Raw genomic sequence first — 21,440 nt, 5'->3', positions numbered from 1 at the left:
GGAGTTGGGATAGTCCAGAGTTGCAGAGTGATGTCAGGATAGCCTGTGGGAGCACATGGCACCTCACTTGCCTCTGTGATTTCCTGTCTTGCAGTTAGTGTGGCGCACTTTCCCTTTAAAACCTTGCTGGAACACAACCAGTGATTACGAGAGGTTTGCAACAGAGTATTTGGCTACTGCTTATGGGAAAACTTAATGCCAGAGCAACATTTCCAGCTTGAAATTCAGCATTTTTAGTCTTTGCTATCGACGATTATTTGATTCACGTATGTGTAAGAGCAGTTGGGGAAAGAAAATGTTAACCACTCAGCAAATGCAATTCAGTGGGGATGTCGGAAATATTTTGGCTGTTTAAAAGGCCAACTTTTAAGTCAGAAGGAATGGAAAACGGTTAACCACCAAGTTCATACTATTGCTGACGCGTATGTGGGTGTATGTGCGTATGCAGCTACTCACACGCCACACACGTGCATTATTTGCAGTTTTATATTACGCCGCGTGAAAGGGAACACGACAGACCGCAAATGACAGCACTCAATGGAAGGTTTTAGATGTTTTCAGGCAGAACAGGCAATGTTTACACAATAACTTCATGTCAATGTGCAGCCATGTGACACTGTCAGTCAGGCGCTTCAACCAGGCAGACCTCAACATGGTGCCCGTTGGCATAACCTATCAATGACACTGAAGCCCCACTGATAAATAGATGGTACAAATAATTGCCTCTGCTTTAACAAGTGCCTCACACCCAATCAACACCTCTGTCTTTTTCCACTCGATGGGCAAAACATGTACCGTAATTTTCGGACTATAAGTCGCACCGGAGTATAAGTCGCACCAGCCATAAAATGCCCATAAAAGTGAAAAAAAACCATATATATGTATATAAGTCGCTCCTGAGTATAAGTCGCCCCCCCACCCAAACTATGAAAAAAAACCGCGACTTATAGTCCGAAAATTACGGTAATTTAATTTACTATGACTGATACCATCATGTGTTGTAGATAATGCCTGAAGAGCATCTTGTGAAGCTGAAATTTCATCCATTTTCCATAATGATTTCCCTCATTCCCACAGTGACCGCATCTCAACTGACCTGGGACGAGAGGCAGGGTACACCTTTGACTGGTCGCCATTAAATCAGTTTCAACACAATGCATGCAGAGCACATGTGGCATCTATTGATCTGAAGTTAGTAGTTTAAACAACCATGAAAATGTACATGTTTAATACAATAATTTACAGCAGACTTCTTCAGTCACTTTGTTTGGGAGATAATGTGCTCATGACTTTGTTTAAGCTAAGCTAAATTTGGCTGATTTAAATTAAAATGAATGCATTATGCGCTTGGTGGGAACGCGTATTACCTTGGTATATGTTGTAAACTGAGGCGAACCTAAATATTGGTTGATTACAGTAAGAAATTACTACATCTACAGAGCCTGAAGTTATGCTTATGGGGTGCTCAAATTACGATCAAGTTCCATTCCTAATGCAGTGATATAACCTAAGTGTTTGCGTAAGTTGTCAAGTCAAGTTTATTTGTATAGCCCTAAATCACAAGCAGTCTCAAAGGGCTTCACATAGACAAAAATTGACAATTATTGACAATTGTCAATAAGGTGTGGTATCCGTTCGACAATTGTAAGACACTATAGTCTATCAAAACCTACGCTAACGTAAGCAGTAGCAGTAAATGAATAATTACAGTAAAAAAAATTGAGTGGCATGCATATTAAACAATTAAAACAAAAAACTACCGTATTTTCTGCACTGGAAGGCGCACCGGATTATAAGGTGCACCTTCAATGAATGGCGCATTTTAAAACTTTGTCCATATATAAGGCGCACCGGACGAGTTTTGTTATAAGGCGCACCTTTAATGAATGGCCCATTTGGCCCGCGGGCCGGCCTTTGGACACGCCTGCTGTAGTGGCTCAATATTGGTCCATATATAAGGCGCACCTGATTATAAGGCACACTGGCGGCTTTTGAGAAAATTGGAGGTTTTTAGGTGCACATTATAGTGCGGAAAATACGGTAGGTACAGAGGTACCAGAGCATGCTTTCTTGTGCCACTTGATAACATTCTCTGTACGGTCTGCAACCTCAAAATTATCTGTCAGTACCAACTTAAACAGAGGACTCAAGAAACGTACGAATAAAGGCATTTCCAAGAAAAAAAAACACCTGGTACTGTCTGCACTTAAGTAAACAAACACCCAGACTACAATGATTAAATCAAAACACCAATTGTTAGAAATGACTGATGTGTTGTGTTCCTCACAAGTAGGGCCACACCACAAAACAATGAGTCAACAAACTGCAAACAAAAAACCCTCAGGGGCCAACTGTCACAACGAAAGGTTTCTCTGCAGTACTTTAAGGGGAACCAATTGACGTGATGAGCACATGATGCCCTAAGTGCAAAGTGCAGCATAATGATAAAACACTACCTCTTTAGTGGAACTCACAAATCTATTAGCTGCACTCACACTCGCGTATCAATAACCAACTGCATTAAAACATAATTGCACGAGAGTTCAGGTTTCTGATTGTTGTACGTACCATATTTTCCGCACTATAAGGCGCACCGGATTATAAGGCGCACCTTCAATGAATGGCTCATTTTAAAACTTTGTTCATATATAAGGCGCACAGGATTATAAGGCGCATAGAATAAATCACTCAACGTTGCTCAAGCGTTAATGCAATCACAATATAGTAACACTCGAAATAGTGAAAACAATAACAATATAACAACTCAACGTTGCTCAAACGTTAATATCACACAACACACAAAATAAACACGTAAAGCTTACTTTAATAAATTAGTCCTCATCCACGAATCCATATATAAGGTGCACCGGATTATAAGGCGTACTGTCGGCTTTTGAGAAAATTGTTTTTTAGGTGCGCCTTATAGTGCAGAAAATACGGTAATATGATCATTTTGAAACTACACTATCGAGGCTAAATCTCCTTAAAAAGAGGGGAGCGTGTGGTATAGTTTTTTTTTCCAACACTTTTTTTTATGCAACACATACCAGCTTTTTGTTTCTGCCTTCATCTTCGCTGGACCTCTTTTTCGAAGGTTTATTGGGGTCGTCACCACCGCTGGCTTGATCCATTTTGCCTTCTCCAATGACTTGACAGGAACCGCCACAACAAGAAGAAAAAGTTTGAAAACTTCACTCGTAAGCTCTTGTCAACACTTCACTTGGCAACACCTTCCGGGGTGATTTTTTCACATATCCGTTCAGTCAGGAAAAAAATAAGAATAAACACAATAAATAAGTGGAAGTCTTGTGAAAAGTAAAATCCGAGTGGTTGGGGTGTCGCTACAAGATGAAGAGGTGTGGTATCCGTTCAGCAATAATTCTTCTCGAGCGCTCTCTGAAATGACATCGAAACATTCTTACATTTTTTGCAAAAGTCGATATAGACAAAAGTCTTGCAAAACGAGTTGTCCTAAGCAGTCTGATTAATATTCAAAGTACATCCAAATTCATTGAGTGCAGAATGCACCGGAAAAAGTCAGCGACCACAGATTTGAAACATGTTTTATTTGTATCTAAATGAACAGTTAGGATCGCCCTATGTTAAAACACTAACTTGCACGCGTTGTAAGTGAGCCACACGATCATACTATTTAACATGAAAAGACGACAAGACACTATAGTATTTCTTTATGTTTACGACCGAGGCGACCAGCCACGTAGCATCATCCTGACTGATCGGTATTATTATCAATAGTAACAATAGTCGAAAATCACCGTTGTTGTCTCTGGAATACTTTGCAAAGCTGGGCATTTAGGCATGTTAGCGTATATGGAACTTCTTCACCATTAGATCCTCGACTGCTCGGTCGCTAACACCACACGCGAGTAGACAGTGCAAAACAATAAATGACAGAATGATAAATATAAATACAGTAATGTGTCCAGTCAAACTCACAGTATCCCATCCAGGTCAATATCGTTGCAACCAAACATGAATGCCAGGCCCACGCTAGGCCCCACCTACTCACGTTTTACTGGTTGGTGGGCTGGGCATGAGTAAAGCACCGAACGGCCATTGGTCCAATGTGTTGGCTGTCAAAAGGTTGGCGTGGCGTCGTGGTGTGTAGACAAGGGGGTCAAAACTGATTTCATAGCAAGTGGACGGCGCACAGTGAAAGAAGAATAGATCTATAACTATGAGGGATAGTGCAATGGGGACGACGTCATACCGAAAGTATCGCGGGAATCCTACATAAAACACGTCCAGCATCTTCCGTGTTATTTTTCCTGGACACACGCACGCGCGTATTGCATCAGTGATTGCGCAACGTGTTATGTCAAGATTACTACCGAGTTATATCATAGTGTATCATGTCTTGGGTGCACATATTAAATAAAAGATGGATGAGCAAATGAATTGTAGTATATGAATAAGTCCTCATCATAATTCACTTCCGCCTATCGGAGGCCAGGTTGTGATGGCAGCAGCTTAAGTAAGGAAGCCCAAAATTCTCGCGAGCCACTTTGTCCAGCTTGTCCTGGGTTGTCCTGTGGGGCTCAGTGGGACTAGGGCTGCACGATCTTCGAAAAACATGCAATTTGCTAAATGGATGTTGACTATAGTGATATCATTTTGATATTATTTCTCGTACACCTAAAGCACGGGTGTCAAACTCAAGGCCCGGGGGCCAGATACGGCCCACCACATCATTTTATGTGGCCCGCGAAGACAAATTGTGCATCAAATTCGTGTGTCGGCACAAGTCAGTTCAGCACTTAAGGCAGTAAATAAGTATCCTTTTGTATTTTACATGGAGCATACATCCAGTGTGAGCGTGTTTATAATGTGATGTTGATGTGGACCATTGAATTTTCTACTGTAAACTTATTCTTATCTGTGGTATGTTTTCTACCGTGAGAGCAAGAGACACTGATGACATATCCTGATCATATTTGCGGGCATCTACTGTAGCTAACATGGTCACCCACATGGTTTATAATTAAACACACAGAGCTATTGTGGAAATATTATGTCCTGAGAGGTCATTCGCCTGGAATGACTGACCAAGGTCCTGGGAAAATAATTATTCCAACCTACTAGTGTGGATGTGTCTGATCCAGTGACGTGCGGTGAGGTTCATGACTGGGGAGGCGCTGACGTCCAAGCTGGACTAGGGGATGTGAATATTAGGGGTAAGAATTTCGAGAGCGTTCCAATTCCCCATTTAGAGTCCAATCTTAACATGTGTGGTGCCAAGTGTTCTGTAGCATGAGCGAGGCTAACCCTTATAGAAGACTGAGCCTCGATTAAGGTCCTGCCGCTCTGGACCACCTCACCCTGCGTGCTTTGTTCCGAGAGTCGGAACTCAGGGGGGCCGCATATGTACCCCCTGAGTCGCCTTGACCCTTCGTTAACACCGCTAGGTATCCAGGTCAAGCCACTCAGGGCAGAAGAGCTGGGGATCAATCCACACCGATCAGTGAGAACCAGCCGCGGTGAACCGCTGCCTTTCTCCTCCGATCAGGGTCCAAGAGCACTGGAGCCAGCCCTGACTAAGCAGTGTCTCCCCAGTGCTCTCCTCCCGGTTGTACCTACAAAAAAAAAGCTTCTTTCTTCTTGAGCAATCTTCTTTGTCCCATGTCAACGCACGACCTAAGGAGAGGCTGCATCCATTCCTCCAACTTTGCTGTGCTTCCTACATCGCGAGGCTCCAGGGAAGTCAAACAAAGTACCTAGAGGGAACTCACCTGTATTGCAATACCTGTGGAGGGAATGGCTGAAAAAGAAACCCTATTCTACATCGCCTAGGTCCCAGTGCACCCTCGGCCTAGTCACCTAAGCTGGACTAGGGGATGTGAGTATTAGGGGTAAGAATTTGGAACCTGTTCCAATATTAACGTGTGTGGTGCAATGCGCTGTTGCATGAGCGAGGCTAACCCTCATAGAAGACTGAGCCTCGATTAAGGTCCTTCCGCTCTGGACCACCACACCCTGCGTGCATTGTTCCTAGAGTCGGAACCCAGGGGGGCCGCATACGTACCCCCTGAGTCGCATTGACCCTTCGTTAACACCGCTAGGTATCCAGGTCAAGCCACTCAGGGCAGAAGAGCTGGGGATCAATCCACGCCGATCAGAGTGAGAACCAGCCGCGGTGAACCGCTGCCTTTCTCCTCCGATCAGGGTCCATGAGCACTGGAGCCAGCCCTGACTAAGCAGTGCCTCCCCAGTGCTCTCCTCCCGGTTGTACCTACAAAAAAAAAGCTTCTTTCTTCTTGAGCAATCTTCTTTGTCCCATGTCAACGCACGACCTAAGGAGATGCTGGATCCATTCCTCCAACTTTGCTGTGCTTCCTACATCGCGAGGCTCCAGGGAAGTCAAACAAAGTACCTAGAGGGAACTCACCTGTATTGCAATACCTGTGGAGGGAATGGCTGAAAAAGAAACCCTACTCTACATCGCCTAGGTCCCGGTGCACCCTCGGCCTAGTCACCTAAGCTGGACTAGGGGATGTGAGTATTAGGGGTAAGAATTTGGAACCTGTTCCAATATTAACGTGTGTGGTGCAATGCGCTGTTGCATGAGCGAGGCTAACCCTCATAGAAGACTGAGCCTCGATTAAGGTCCTTCCACTCTGGACCACCACACCCTGCGTGCATTGTTCCTAGAGTCGGAACCCAGGGGGGCCGCATACGTACCCCCTGAGTCGCATTGACCCTTCGTTAACACCGCTAGGTATCCAGGTCAAGCCACTCAGGGCAGAAGAGCTGGGGATCAATCCACGCCGATCAGAGTGAGAACCAGCCGCGGTGAACCGCTGCCTTTCTCCTCCGATCAGGGTCCATGAGCACTGGAGCCAGCCCTGACTAAGCAGTGCCTCCCCAGTGCTCTCCTCCCGGTTGTACCTACAAAAAAAAAGCTTCTTTCTTCTTGAGCAATCTTCTTTGTCCCATGTCAACGCACGACCTAAGGAGATGCTGGATCCATTCCTCCAACTTTGCTGTGCTTCCTACATCGCGAGGCTCCAGGGAAGTCAAACAAAGTACCTAGAGGGAACTCACCTGTATTGCAATACCTGTGGAGGGAATGGCTGAAAAAGAAACCCTACTCTACATCGCCTAGGTCCCGGTGCATCCTCGGCCTAGTCACCTAAGCTGGACTAGGGGATGTGAGTATTAGGGGTAAGAATTTGGAACCTGTTCCAATATTAACGTGTGTGGTGCAATGCGCTGTTGCATGAGCGAGGCTAACCCTCATAGAAGACTGAGCCTCGATTAAGGTCCTTCCGCTCTGGACCACCACACCCTGCGTGCATTGTTCCTAGAGTCGGAACCCAGGGGGGCCGCATACGTACCCCCTGAGTCGCATTGACCCTTCGTTAACACCGCTAGGTATCCAGGTCAAGCCACTCAGGGCAGAAGAGCTGGGGATCAATCCACGCCGATCAAAGTGAGAACCAGCCGCGGTGAACCGCTGCCTTTCTCCTCCGATCAGGGTCCAAGAGCATTGGAGCCAGCCCTGACTAAGCAGTGCCTCCCCAGTGCTCTCCTCCCGGTTGTACCTACAAAAAAAAGCTTCTTTCTTCTTGAGCATTCTTCTTTGTCCCATGTCAACGCACGACCTAAGGAGATGCTGGATCCATTCCTCCAACTTTGCTGTTCTTCGTACATCGCTAGGCTCCAGGGAAGGCAAACCTGCCAATAAAGTACCTACAGTGCCACTCACCTGTATTGCAGTAATTGTTGAGGGAATGGCTGAAAAAGAAAGGCTATTCTACTTCGCCTAGGTCCCGATGCATCCTCAGCCTAGTCACCTAAGCTGGACTAGGGGATGTGAATATTAGGGGTAAGAATTTGGAACCTGTTCCAATTCGCCATTTAGAGTCCAATATTAACATGTGTGGTGGCAGGCAGAGATGGGACTCGAATCATTGTGACTTGGACTCAAGTCGACTCGAGTCGTTGTTCTGATGACTTGACAAAAAATAAACTAACTTGAGACTCGACTTGGAAGTTAAAGACTCGGGACATGATGACTTGAATGACTTCAGTGTTATTTAGTTTATGTTTTCAATTTGAATATAAAATTAATAATACATTTTAAAAAATAATAGATAATACGGTAGGAGCGCAGGCTGAGAATGGCGTTGTCATGATTGGATCACTACCCTGTCAATCAATCAGTCGTGCCCTCTCTACGTACCTAACGTGTTTGTTGGAGAATCACGCCCCTTTATATCAGACATGCACAAACATGTCAGCGGGAGCGCTACCGAGAGTCATCACCTTTGCCTATCGTAACTACCTTTATGACGGCAAAAGACGGACAGCACAGTGCAAGATATGCAACAGAAACATTTCAGACAGCCAGACGACAACTTCAAACTTTGTTCGTCATTTGAAAAGCCCAGTAAGTGCTTTTCACATTGGACAATGATGGTTACTTAAAGTTACTTATATCTTGTCTTTTCACGTTACTAAGATCAGATTCTGCAGGTAAAATTGCAATAATAAGGTGACTTGACTTGGACTTGACATAATCTGTGACTTGACCAAGAAAAAAATGACTTGGGACTTACTTGAGACTTGCACATGCGTGACTTGGTCCCATCTCTGGTGCCAGGTGTGCTGTAGCATGAGCAAGGCTTGACCCTTCATTAACACCGCTAGGTATCCAGGTCAAGCCACTCAGGGCAGAAGAGCTGGGGATCGATCCACGCCGATCAGAGTGAGAACCAGCCATGGTGTACCGCTGCCTTTCTCCTCCGATCAGGGTCCAAGAGGATTGGAGCCCCTGAGCACTTACACCCTGAGTCACCTTGACCCTTCGTTAACACCGCTAGGTATCCAGGTCAAGCCACTCAAGGCAGAAGAGCTCAGGATCAATCCACCCTGATCAGAGTGAGAACCAGCCTACAAAAGTATGCTCCTTCCTTCTTGAGCAATCTCCTTTGTCCCATTACAACGCACGACCTAAGGAGATGCTAGATTTATTCCTTCTACTTTCCTGTGCTTCATACACCGCAAGGCCCCAGGGAAGGCCAACCTGTTGTTAGTGTTGTTGTTGCCAGAGGGTCACTATTTCAGAAAGTTCCTACACTCACGGTTCCCATTCATTCAGGTTCCTGGTGGCACCCTCTTGTGAGTCCCTTGTGTACTACCTCTCGTTCTCCGGCAGTTACTCCAGGTGATTTGGATATACTTTCGAGCGGCCCTGAGTGTGGCTTTATTGGATTTCCGATTATTAGTCAAAACCTATTTTAATATTCTCAACCCTGAGTAGTGTGTCTTCAAAGATGGCTGCATCCTTTGTCCCTGTTGAGTACAAAAGTTGCTTATCCATTTCATACCATTCACGATCTGACTATTTTACTTTTTTTTTTTTATCCCCTACACTTTTGATCTAATTGATTTTAATGTTCAGCTGTCAATTTTATTTTGTCAATTACTGTTTATTGGTATTGTACTTCTATTTTAATTCAAACATCTACCTATAACATTTCATTATTGTACTTTAATTTTGACATCTGGGGATCCCATTGGCAGGGTGTCCCATTTGCCGTGATCTCTTAGGATCACTGCAATCTCCACAGCATCTTTTAGTGGTATCCGCTCTTACCTGAAAGTCCTTATTTTGGGTGTCCCTTACACTCACGGTACCATGATTTTTCCAAAATGGCGGCCACGCCGTCCGGTCACCCTCAGGCACCCTCTGGTGGCTATCCTTAGCATTGCGTCCGATTGAATTTAGGTTGGTCGGTGTATTTAGATTTTTTTAGGTAGTTTTTTGGGGGGATTTAATTCTGCTTTTTTTTTTAAATTAGGATTAGGGTTAACCAAAATTAAATTCAAATCGGTCATCCCTTATTTAGAATATTATTGTAATAATTGCACATTCACAATATAAGAATACAAGTGACGTGCAGTATGGTTCATGACTGGGGAGGCACTGACGTCACCCCCCTCGGTAAAATATGTCCGGCAACTAACCGTGTCACAAAAATGTTGGGGAACGCTGCTCTAGTGTGGCTTATTCATTATTTAATTTGAACTATTTTAATTAAAATCTCATATCAGCAGTCTTCACACATAAAAACACTCAATAAAGCACATGGAATCAAAACCTTATTTTTGAGTGCGTACTACTCCGTTCCGAAGTCCCACTGTCCGAATCAAACCTTTTAACTCCGGAGTCAAGGTTGCTCTTCCTTTACTGATGACTCCTGCTTCAACCAAAAATCCAGAGTTGAAAATCGTTTGGATATGTAATCCTCCATTGTAAAACGAAATGTAAAAACGGGGGGAGGGGAGGGCGAAACCCGAATGTAAAACAAAATAAATGGACGACTGCTCCTCAGTCGCTCACTGTAAATTTGAACTGGAGATCTCTTTTTCTACAGGTAGGTATTGTGGATGGCCTAAACCACATCTGGTTTGGGCCAAGAGACTCTGCATTGTCAATAGAGGCATAAACATGTGTGTGGTGAGCTTTTTTTTATGTAGGTGCACACTTTAAAAATCAATCGAGGCCTTAAAAATCTAAATGTGTATACCAGGTGGAAGATGTGCTCTTTGCTCTTTTGACAGTCGGATAGATGATTTCTAGTTTGCATGTATCAGAGAGATAAAAGGGATAACTTGTAAATTATTAATGTACTCCAAGCGCGTCCTGGAAAGAGTTCACTTGGGGTAACTACGCGTCTGGAATGTTGTTTAACTTGGTCATTTGCCATAATTTGTGATCTCCAGGCTGTTGGGGTCCTGAACTCTCTCCCCCGTTGTTTTACTTGTATGTTAATCGTGTCTCGTCACCGTGGGATAGGGGAAACGAAATTTCGGTTTCTTTGTGTGTCTTAGCATGAAGGAATTGACAATAAAGCTGACTCTGACTCTGACTCTGATAATTATAAAAATAAATTGAAAAAAAAAATCATTCCGTATTTTTCTTTAACTAGTTTTTTGGGGAAAAGGATGTTATGGATAAGGTGAACTTGATTTTAAAATTCAATCATTTTTAACTCAAGAATATGTATTACATGGCGAGATGGTTAGAACGTCCGCCTCACGGTGCAGAGGTTGCGCGTTCGATTCCGGCTCCGGCCTTTCTGTGTGGAGTTTGCATGTTGACTGCGTGGGTTTCCTCCAGGTACACCGTTTTTTCCAACATTCCAAAAACATGCATGCATGACTGACCACTCCAAATTGCCCGTAGTAGTGTAAGTGTGAATGGTTGTTCGTCTACGTGTGCCCTGCGATTGGGTGGCAACCAGTTCAGGGTGTCCGCTGCCTACTGCCCGAAGTCGGCTGGTATAGACTCCACTGGCAACCCTTGTGAGGAAGAGCGGTTCGGAAAATGGATGAACGAAATATGTATTACACTGATACTGCACCATGTCCTCAATGCTCATCCGAGAGATAGATGTCAGAATTGGTCGTTCTGCAGAGAGAAAAACAAGAGTGTAAATCAATACAAACAACCCACTCACTATAAAAATGACTGCACCAAGCAACAGGGAGAAGCATGGCTTGTTTGTTTGTTTGTTTGTTTGTTTGTTTGTTTGTTTGCCATTATTGACTTATCTTATTGACTTCCCCTCTGTCATTCATCTAATACTTAAAAGTATATGGGAAGAAAGAAAGAAAAATACAGCTATACTATGACGCTCATGTATACTGTGTTGATTATTTGTTCATGTTCTTAAATTTAAATTGACCTGAAAATAGCATCAGGTTTGAATGAAAATGGGCCGTTAACTTCCCCCACTGCCAATGGCAATTCTGTTTACCATCCTTTCGCCAGTATCTGCCGCACAAGGAGCCTCGCCTGACTGTCGGACTTCAACTGCGTCTTCTATCATGCTGTTGTTTGCAATCAAGCCTGCTTGCTATCTGCTTCTAGCTCAATAGGTAGGCAGTTGCCTATGGTGCTAGCCTCTCCTCTGCTAACGTGGTGCTTCTACCATGCTCAATATTTTAAAAATTGCCATGAGTTATTGTTAAGCGTGCTTGGGTCCCTTGAAAGAAGCTACTTTATAATTCTAAGCCAGTGATTCCCAACCTTATTTTTCAAATGACTTCTCACCATAGCCATAAAGCCTCTCTCTATATAGATTTTAAGTCATCGCCAAATAGAAAAACAGTATTTTCTGTTTAAATGTGGCAAAACGTTGTGCACGTGCAGGCGCAAGCAATCAATCCAACCAACCTTCTGGCTGCAATATTAAATCATGATCAAGCAGCCCCCCAATTTTAAGATGAAATGTGTGTGTGTGTGTGTGGGGGGTGAATCAAGATGAAATATGAAATGTTTTCAGCAGCAGCGGTGGCAGAAAAATCTGCTCCTCACAGGCTTACAAATGTACTATTTTCAAAGACATTTTTCTCATTCCATATTTCAGCAAATATTGGTGTGGTTACAGCATTTACTCCTCTGCAGATGTGAGGAGGCATGGACTGTTTGTCAAGCAAAACTGGAGTTTGAAGCAAAATATGACAGAAATATGGCAAAACAGCAAGAACTGAAGCTGAATAGGCCAAACCTAAACTTAAACGCATACCAGATTGCATAATAATTTTCAAGTTAAAGTTAAGTTCCGGAAGGGTCACGCCCAACACCTGCCGCTGACCATCGACGGTGCTGTGGTGGAGAGAGTGAGCAGCGCCAGGTTCCTGGGGGTGCACATCAGTGAGGATCTCTCCTGGTCCACCAACACCGCATCGCTGGCGAAGAAGGCCCAGCGCCGCCTGTACTTCCTTCGGAAACTCAGGCGAGCGGGGGCTCCTCCGGCCGTCATGACTACTTTTTACCGCGGCACCATTGAGAGCGTCCTCTCCAGCTGTATTGCTGTCTGGGGTGGCAGCTGCACTGACTACGACTTGAAGGCCCTGCAGCGCATAGTGAAAACGGCTAGTAAGACTATTGGTGCTGCTCTCCCCTCCTTGAAGGACATTTACACCTCCCATCTCACCCGCAAGGCGACCAAGATTGTGAGTGATGTGAGTCACCCCGCTCACTCTTTGTTTGAACTTCTGCCCTCTGGGAGGCGGTACAGGAGCCTGCGCTCCCGCACCACCAGACTCTCCAACAGCTTCGTACTCCAGGCTGTTAGGATCCTGAACTCGCTCCCCCTTTCAGCGTAGCGTCCTGTTCTTGCTGTCTGCTGTATGCACACTGGCTCGGTTTTGCCCCTCTTATTTAATGGGTTATTGGTCTATTATTTATTCATCGCTCATTTTATTTTATTTATTATTTATTATTTATTATTTATGGTTTGTGCCTTCTTGTTTTTGTTTTGTGTCGCCTACTTTTATGTCTCGTCACCGTGGGATGGAGGAAACGGAATTTCGGTTTCTTTGTGTGTCTTGACATATGAAGGGATTGACAATAAAGCTGACTTTGACTTTGACTTTGAAAATAATTACATGTCAGGAGTCTAATACTAATCAATACTTAACCACCACATCGTACAAGATCATCTTGAGTACTGCACAAAGAAATTGTTTAGAACATCCAATAAGACTCAACATCACCATCTTTAAGGAATTTCTGGATGTGCTCCTGTTTTGGTTCGGAAAATATTTCAAATGAGTTCATCAGCAATTAACTCTTTAATGTCTGAGAGGCAGCTATAAACTGGAATCTATAGTTTTTCATTTGTTTTAAGTGGATAACGGCAATGGCACTCACTGCTGTTGTTAAAATTGTGGTTGGTGAACTCCTGTAAAAAAGAATCTCTCTCAAAATGATGGCAATAGAATTTTTCATGATCCTGTAACAATCTAGTGACAGAATACACACTACCTCTGATGTACTTCGGCATGTGGTCTAACAGACGAGCAGGAGTGTCTGGCATTGCTCTCAGTCAACAGCATGTTCAACAAATTACTGCCCAGGTTGCTCCACCTGCAAACTGGCCCCCTAGGGTGTCTCGATCCGGTTGAGCAGCCGGGCACTCGGCTACTGGACATCTGGCAAGGAATTAACTGGAGGAGGGAGAATATGGGAGTTTGTCAACACCTTCAACAGGATTCGATGTCGTAATTAGAACTCTGCCACCACTCTGGCAACACTATGTCCACTTCCTAACTCTTCAAACCAGAAATTCTGTGGAGGTACAAATGTTTTGTAGTCATGAGACGATGCTGATGTCTTCATTTAATGGAGGCAGCTGCTGACGATTCTGTCACATCATTTTAGCATGTCACAAATGCACCGTCTGCATGTCAAAATGATTACTTTCACCAGAGATGTTCACTTCATGCTTTATATTTGAAGTAGGAAGTTCATGAGCGATTACCTGCCAAGTGCATAAACAGACAAATTATTCCATTGTCAATGTACTGCTGCTACTTTCTCCAAATAACGACTTTCAATTCAAGGTGAAAAGCACACTGAAACACTTTTCCATGACATGACATCTGGAATTACTTTGTTAGCTGGTTCTGGACAGCAATTTGCCCATGTTGTGAGAAATTCAGCAAGATTAGGGGTGATATTGGGTTTCTATTTTTAGATGTTCAAACGAAGCGACTCCACCTCTGCAGTTGAGCGCCTGAAGAAGCAGCAGGTTGTGGCTTTGTCCCCAGAGAGGAAGAGGGCAGCTTCAGGACAGGAAGCACGAGAGGATTTTTTTCCCAGTGGGAAGCCCTAATAGGTCTACCTTGGATTTACAGAGGACAAACACAATGGATAATGCCATCGCAAATCTTAACTACCGGCTTGAGGGACCCTGTTGACAGAGAAATCTTTTTCATGTTTAACTTTTCCAAAATCAAATAGAAACTATAAAAAAAACGAAATTTTCTAAACTATAATTTTCTGTAATAATTTTCTTTGATGTATGACACTTTTTATAACATGCAGCATCAAATTTCATGCACCCCCAAAAGGCATGAGGCTTCAGTGGTCATTCAATTATTACTTTTCTTAAATATGCAGATTGAAACATCAGTTTATAATGTATTTTTGAACTGAGTACGGGATTTGATAACAATGCTGCTTAAAGACTTGTATATGTGGAGCACGATTAGCATGAACATCTGAAAATAAGCCGCAGGATTACAAAAAGGGGGCCATGAAGTGGAATGTCGAGAGAGGAACATTTGTGTTAACTGTCGATACAATGCAAGGGAAAACATCCTTAAAATGTCTAGCCGATTGTTGCAAAGGGGGGAGATTTCAAGATTTAAATTCAAATCATGCTGGTAAAGGAAGTATTGGCCATTAGAATCTTTTCTGTGGTTGAAAATGGATAAAGTCCACACAATTCACGATAGACATTACATAGACACCTCCAGAGTCAGGCCTTTGTTTGGCTGCCTGACTTTAATTTCCCTTGTTCTTTTCAGATGATGAGGGTGGAAATGGTTGATCGCACTATGTAAATTTAAGGACAATAACAATCTCTCCTTATGCATTCAGCTGACTTTTGGGTGTGGAAAGTGGCTAGAGTGCCAAACCTACAAATGATCACAGAGACTGAACCACCATTGTGTTTCCTTCCAATGCTCTTTTCATATCAACACTATCAGACCTCTAACCTGATTGGTGGCATTTCCTGTGGGCATACAACCATACAATTCAATGTAAGCTTATCAGCACGGACCAGTAGAACTGCTGTGGGCTACTGTATTTGTTCTTACGATGGAACGGGAACACGGCGGCCAGACAGTGCTGATCTCAGAGGACATGTGAAGCACTGAGAAGTACGACCCCGGTTTTGCTCGCCCAGTTCAATCTGACAACGAAAAACGGCCTCGCTTTGAAAAAGCGTACAATAATCATCCATGAAATCCACAATGTTTTTGTTAATGCGCCTGAGGCCATTAAATTCGTCAAGCACTGCTGCAATGTTGTGATCAGTGGGGGCATAAACACGAGTGGTAATAAAAGAGGGCGGCTTCATGAGGCGTGGCGCAGCAAATGACAACCATTTACCATCAAATCGCGCTGCCCTACAAGGTCAAAAGTTTATACCGCATCAGGAGAGAGCGCGCATCCAAAATACACATACAATCTGAGCTCATGCATTTGTTATTCGGATTTTCTCCAGAAATTTCAGCAGAGTGAGCAGCGCCAGGTTCCTGGGGGTGCACATCAGTGAGGATCTCTCCTGGTCCACCAACACCGCGTCGCTGGCGAAGAAGGCCCAGCGCCGCCTGTACTTCCTTCGGAAACTCAGGCGAGCGGGGACTCCTCCGGCCGTCATGACTACTTTTTACCGCGGCACCATTGAGAGCGTCCTCTCCAGCTGTATTGCTGTCTGGGGTGGCAGCTGCACTGACCAAGACTTGAAGGCCCTGCAGCGCATTGTGAAAACGGCTAGTAAGACTATTGGTGCTTCTCTCCCCTCCTTGAAGGACATTTACACCTCCCATCTCACTCGCAAGGCGACCAAGATTGTGAGTGATGTGAGTCACCCCGCTCACTCTTTGTTTGAACTTCTGCCCTCTGGGAGGCGGTACAGGAGCCTGCGCTCCCGCACCACCAGACTTTCCAACAGCTTCGTACTCCAGGCTGTTAGGATCCTGAACTCGCTCCCCCTTTCAGCGTAGCGTCCTGTTCTTGCTGTATGCTCACTGGCTTGGTTTTGCCCCTCATATTCAATGGGTTATTGGTCTGTTTTTATTCATCGCTCGTTTTATTTTATTTATTATTTATTTCTTCTTGTTTTTGTTTTGTGTCGCCTACTTGTATGTCTCGTCACCGTGGGATGGAGGAAACGGAATTTCGGTTTCTTTGTGTGTCTTGACATATGAAGGGATTGACAATAAAGCTGACTTTGACTTTGACTTTGACTTTGACTTTGACTAATAAAAACTACGATAAATACTTCACTGTGAATATGAAGGAAATTAGAGAGAAATTATCTATAGAACCTGGCCAGTGACAGATAAGTTGTTTCAGTTTTGCTGTTTGAGTGACAACAGCATCAAAATAACAAAACGTTTCAGTTCCATCATCTTCTGCCATTGTCCTTGAACCAAAAGTGGCTTCCGATATACACGAAAGCAAACCAACACAGTCCTCCTTCCAAATAAACAAAACACACAGAAAACATTTTGTTCACAAGTATTGAAAAAAATATATTGAAAAAAAGTGTATGGAGGTCCATTGTAGTCGAGGAAAAATTTCTGAATTCATTTTTAATTTTTTATTAAACAGAGGTCACTCAGTGTGATATTCGACACAATAGCTGTGTTAACTGTGGCTTTGAATGCGTGGCGCTTTAAATGGTGGTTCCTATCTTGTTGATTGACAATGTCAGAGAATGAAAGAGTAACGTTGGCCATGTTGGCTCAGAATAGAGGTGGCTGACTGTTGAATTGTTAACCATCAGCCAGTCTTCATGTTGAGTTAGATATACATTGCCATAGGCAGCGTGCGAATGGTTATGCTGTGAATATTGCGTGTTTGCATCCGTACCATTTGTACAGTAAAATAATTGAAAGTGCATTACAATTTGTTCTAACCAGCAGTAGTGGTAGGCTATATTAAATTAGCTAACAATGTTGATTTTGCCGTAGACGTGCATTGCGTAAGCCAGCACGTTGCATTACATTGTACCGTATAATTATATTGTTAAGTTTATATTTAAGAAAAAGGCAAAATGCTTTAATGGCAGAGCAACAGCAACAACACTTTTGTCTGCGTGTCTAAGTGTGCGGTCAGCACCGGCATACTTTTGTGCACATCTTGCACATTCTGGGCTTCTTCCCCATTTTGTCTTGCCACAAAATGCTTTACTGCTGCCATTGTCACTTCTTACCCAGTAGGACGCTTACTGACACTTACTCACACCGCTTTGGGGCACATGGTAGGGGTCCTTGTTGTGAAATAGCTGTGCAATTGCAGCTCTTCTCCTTGACGGTAGTTAACCACACTCCTTTGGCTTTTCTTCAAATCCACTGCAAAGGCTTTGAAGGGGAAATGACAATGGTCAGATTTGTCAAGTCAGAACATTAAACCAAGCAAGAAGAAATCACTTCAACTCTCCAGCCTCCTCAAATCACCACACCGAGGCACCTCAACGCCACCTTGATGAGCGCAGAGACAGGCATCATTTGGGTGGGCGGGTTGGGCTCACAGGAGGGGAGCTCATTGCAGCATCTCCAGTTTCAGCAATGCTGATGTGAAGGAACACATTTCGAGTGGCGAAGCAAAGCTTTCATTAAGGCTTAAACTGAGGGGCATTACCACCATCCCCACATCCTTGTTTCCGAGAAGGCAATTGGAGTAACAAAAGGACGAGATGGGAGACGACAACAGAGGGACTTTGGACAGCTTATTACACATCTAAAACACCAATGACATCAGGTATCCATTGGGGAAAATCTGTTTGTCCAATTTATATGCTAAACACATCCGATTGAGACGCATGATGAAACATTTGAAATGAACTGAAATGAAGATGAAACAAGCGTAAAACTTTGCAATAGCAACATCCACAATATCACGATTACCCAGTTATTACAATCAAGTTGAGGTTGTATGCAATAATTTGACTTGACTTATTATTACTGTACAATAATACCAAGAAGCAGGGCTGTAGCTCAAAGTGAAAGCCAACTTTATGGCAGAAATAATAAATTAAAATATGGCAGCTTTACCGGCAGAAATAAGGACTTAAAAATAAAACAGCACGCTCACAAAGAAAACCTGGATGGATGCGTACCACGCACGCACGCACACACGCACGCACGCACGCACGCACACACACACACACACACACACACACACACACACACACACACACTCGCACGCACGCACGCACGCACACACGCACACACACACACACACACACACACACACACACACACACACACACACACACACACACACACACACCGCATCACTGACCTGCAATTCCTGCGTTCCAGGGTTTGTATCTCAGATCTGGCTGTCATGTGTTCTCACATATTACTAATAGTCGATTGATTCGTAGCCGTGTCTCTTTTCACATGCACTCCACATTCTTCGACCACTTGGCAAAGGCTTATTAAACCCCGACATCTTCATTTGATAAGGATGCTTATTATGATGTGACATGTTTTCATTTGCCTGAAGATGACAAGCTAATCACACTGTGGTTCTTGCAATTGTCTCAGGAGGAATGTTGGTACATGTACACACTTGAGGAACATAATGGCTTTGAATCCACCTGCCAGTATTTTGGCTAGCTCTTGATTATTTCCAGTTTGGCCAACCAAGGGTGAAACACTCTGCATACATAATAACGCAGACGTTAATTCAAATTTTTGATAGAACTCTCTTTCTGCATTTGTCCTTGAAATAGGCCTACGCTCTGTTCACCGCCGACCATGAGGCAATTTGTGTGTGTTGCGTATTAAAACTTGACTTTTTTCTCCAACTTCTTCTTTTTATGAGTTAGCAGTCAAGGTGCTTAAACTTAATGATGATAGCTTGTCTGGCACAGTTTGAAGGTAACATAATATGCTTACCTGCATCTTCATAACTCACTGATGGATTTAAAAAAAAAAAAAAAAGAAATCAAGATGTGTCCTTTTCCACTGAGATACTTTTTCTGAAACTAAAAAAAAAAGTGATTAACAACAATAAAAAAAATTGCAATTAAATACAATTAATACATTACAAGAGAAAATATGCAGTTGTGATTAGAACGCAATAATTTCTACAGAATACAATTATGTTATAAAAATATTATCCATCCATCCATCATCTGTACTGCTTGTCCCCACGGGGGTCGCGGGCGTGCTGGAGCCTATCCCAGCCGTCTTCGGGCAGTAGGCGGGGGACACCCTGAACTGGTTGCCAGCCAATCGCAGGGCACACAGAGATGGAAAACCATTTGCACTCTCACTCACACCTATGTACATGTAAGAAAATCATGCCATCTCTAAGACAGCTGAAATAATTAAAGCTGAAGTCAACCCAAAGGAATTCTTTTTAAGAATACACTTGTCTAATCACCAGTACAAACGCGGTATTCTGCTTGACATTACATTTCTGGAATGAGTGTTAAACATAATTCATCAGTCTCAGGGGGATGAAAAACGGAATGCCCGTACAGCTGAGGAAAGTGCGTCGATTGCAGAATGCGCTTGAAAATCTTCTTGTGCCTCGAGATTAAAAATGGCGACTCCCTTAAATGAGAAAATGCCATGTTTTGAACATATTTTTTTTGAATAATACTTGGTGGACTAAAGTTAAAAAACCACTGTTAAGTAATGATGGCAATTTTAGATTAAATAGGAAGTCAGGAAATCGGTTGACTTCCACTTTAAGATCAAGCCAGTACATGTTCATTGTTATTGCTTTATGTTTTGAATAAATAAACATAAATCAAGTGTCCTTTAAGCATGTTCGATAGAAAATGTCAGACATTTTTTTTGTCAAAGATGAAGCTGTTTGTCAGGTCAAGGTTCGTGTAAATTTTGAGGGGTACCAAAGCAAGGACATAAGCCTTTTGTTTAATTTTCTTTCAGCAATTCTTATCATTTCCTCATCTGTCTGCCACCCAGCGCTTTTATCATTTTGCACCACTAATGGCTGCCGCGGTAACCTTGAATATACTGGCTGTTACGTGTTGGGCACCATTAGCGCTTGATCTCAGCGATGAGGCCATGTTTGTTATTCCGCTCCAAAGTTTGTTTAGTATAAAATTTGCTAAAATTGTGTCAGGCAGGTGCCAAGAAGGACGCCCGATGTTTGGCTTTGAGAATTCTTGCTAAATTAAATATCCTTTCAAAAAGTTTCCTCCTCATATAACTGGCTGAGCACTAATAGAGCCTTAGAAAAATTACATTCTTCAGTCTGAGTGCAGAACTGAAGGTCAGGCAATAAAGGCAGATTATGTTTATTCGTTGTACAGTGTTGCCATCCTGTGGTAAAACTCATCCATGCCTGGTGAACACCAAATTGAACCATTTGCCTATTACAACTGGAACAAGTTTGCAAATAAATATTGTAGATAATTGTTTAAAATTCACCAAAGCAAGAAATTGGATTTTTGTGAAGAAAATTTGAGGTTTTCTTTTCAAGCGATATTGCACATTGCTTTGAAACCCAGAAAACGTTTACCACAAAGTTGTCTCTGAATTTAAATGTGCTGTGCTACATTTGTGTCACTGTTACAGAGACTTCTTCCTCCATCACGGCGGTCAAGTTCCAGACTATCTCTGCAATAGAGGAAATCCTCAATATAGAAATACCCTACTCAAATACACAATAGGAATGGTTATTTTTGGCTAAACAAACCTAAATTAATTAATACTGATGCCCAATGACATACAATATTAGCCGGCGCTTTTTGTAGGCATAAAAACAGGACTGATAAGGATTTCACATTCTTTAGTCATCAAAAACTAGGCTGTGCTGAAATACTTCCTGACTTCATTCTTCTTTCAAATTCAGTGTCAAACATAATAGTGTGTCGCCATCCAGATGTTGACAGTTGACA

General features: G+C 43.2%; 1 protein-coding gene across 7 annotated transcripts in view; it reads right to left on the bottom strand.

Moving 5' to 3' along the window:
• The window catches only part of diaph2 (diaphanous-related formin 2), a 323,623-nt gene extending 319,518 nt beyond the window's left edge, over positions 1 to 4,105 (bottom strand). For 4 of the 7 annotated variants that reach the window (XM_037261468.1, XM_037261474.1, XM_037261471.1 and 1 more), the window contains exons 1-2: positions 3,777 to 3,951; positions 3,048 to 3,396 (exon numbers count right to left, since the gene is read on the bottom strand). In XM_037261468.1, the coding sequence (XP_037117363.1) occupies positions 3,048 to 3,131 (84 nt within the window). In that variant the 5' untranslated portion in view covers positions 3,132 to 3,396; positions 3,777 to 3,951. Of the gene's footprint in view, positions 1 to 3,047; positions 3,397 to 3,776 lie in introns of all 7 variants that reach the window. The other 3 variants (XM_037261470.1, XM_037261473.1, XM_037261469.1) reach the window with 2 other exon arrangements.
• Positions 4,106 to 21,440: the final 17,335 nt, after the last annotated feature.

This window comes from Syngnathus acus, chromosome 10 (genome assembly GCF_901709675.1).
Source record: "Syngnathus acus chromosome 10, fSynAcu1.2, whole genome shotgun sequence".
NCBI lineage: Eukaryota > Metazoa > Chordata > Actinopteri > Syngnathiformes > Syngnathidae > Syngnathus > Syngnathus acus.
Note: the sequence above shows the minus strand (reverse complement) of the source record. Positions and strands in the feature narration are given on the sequence as shown.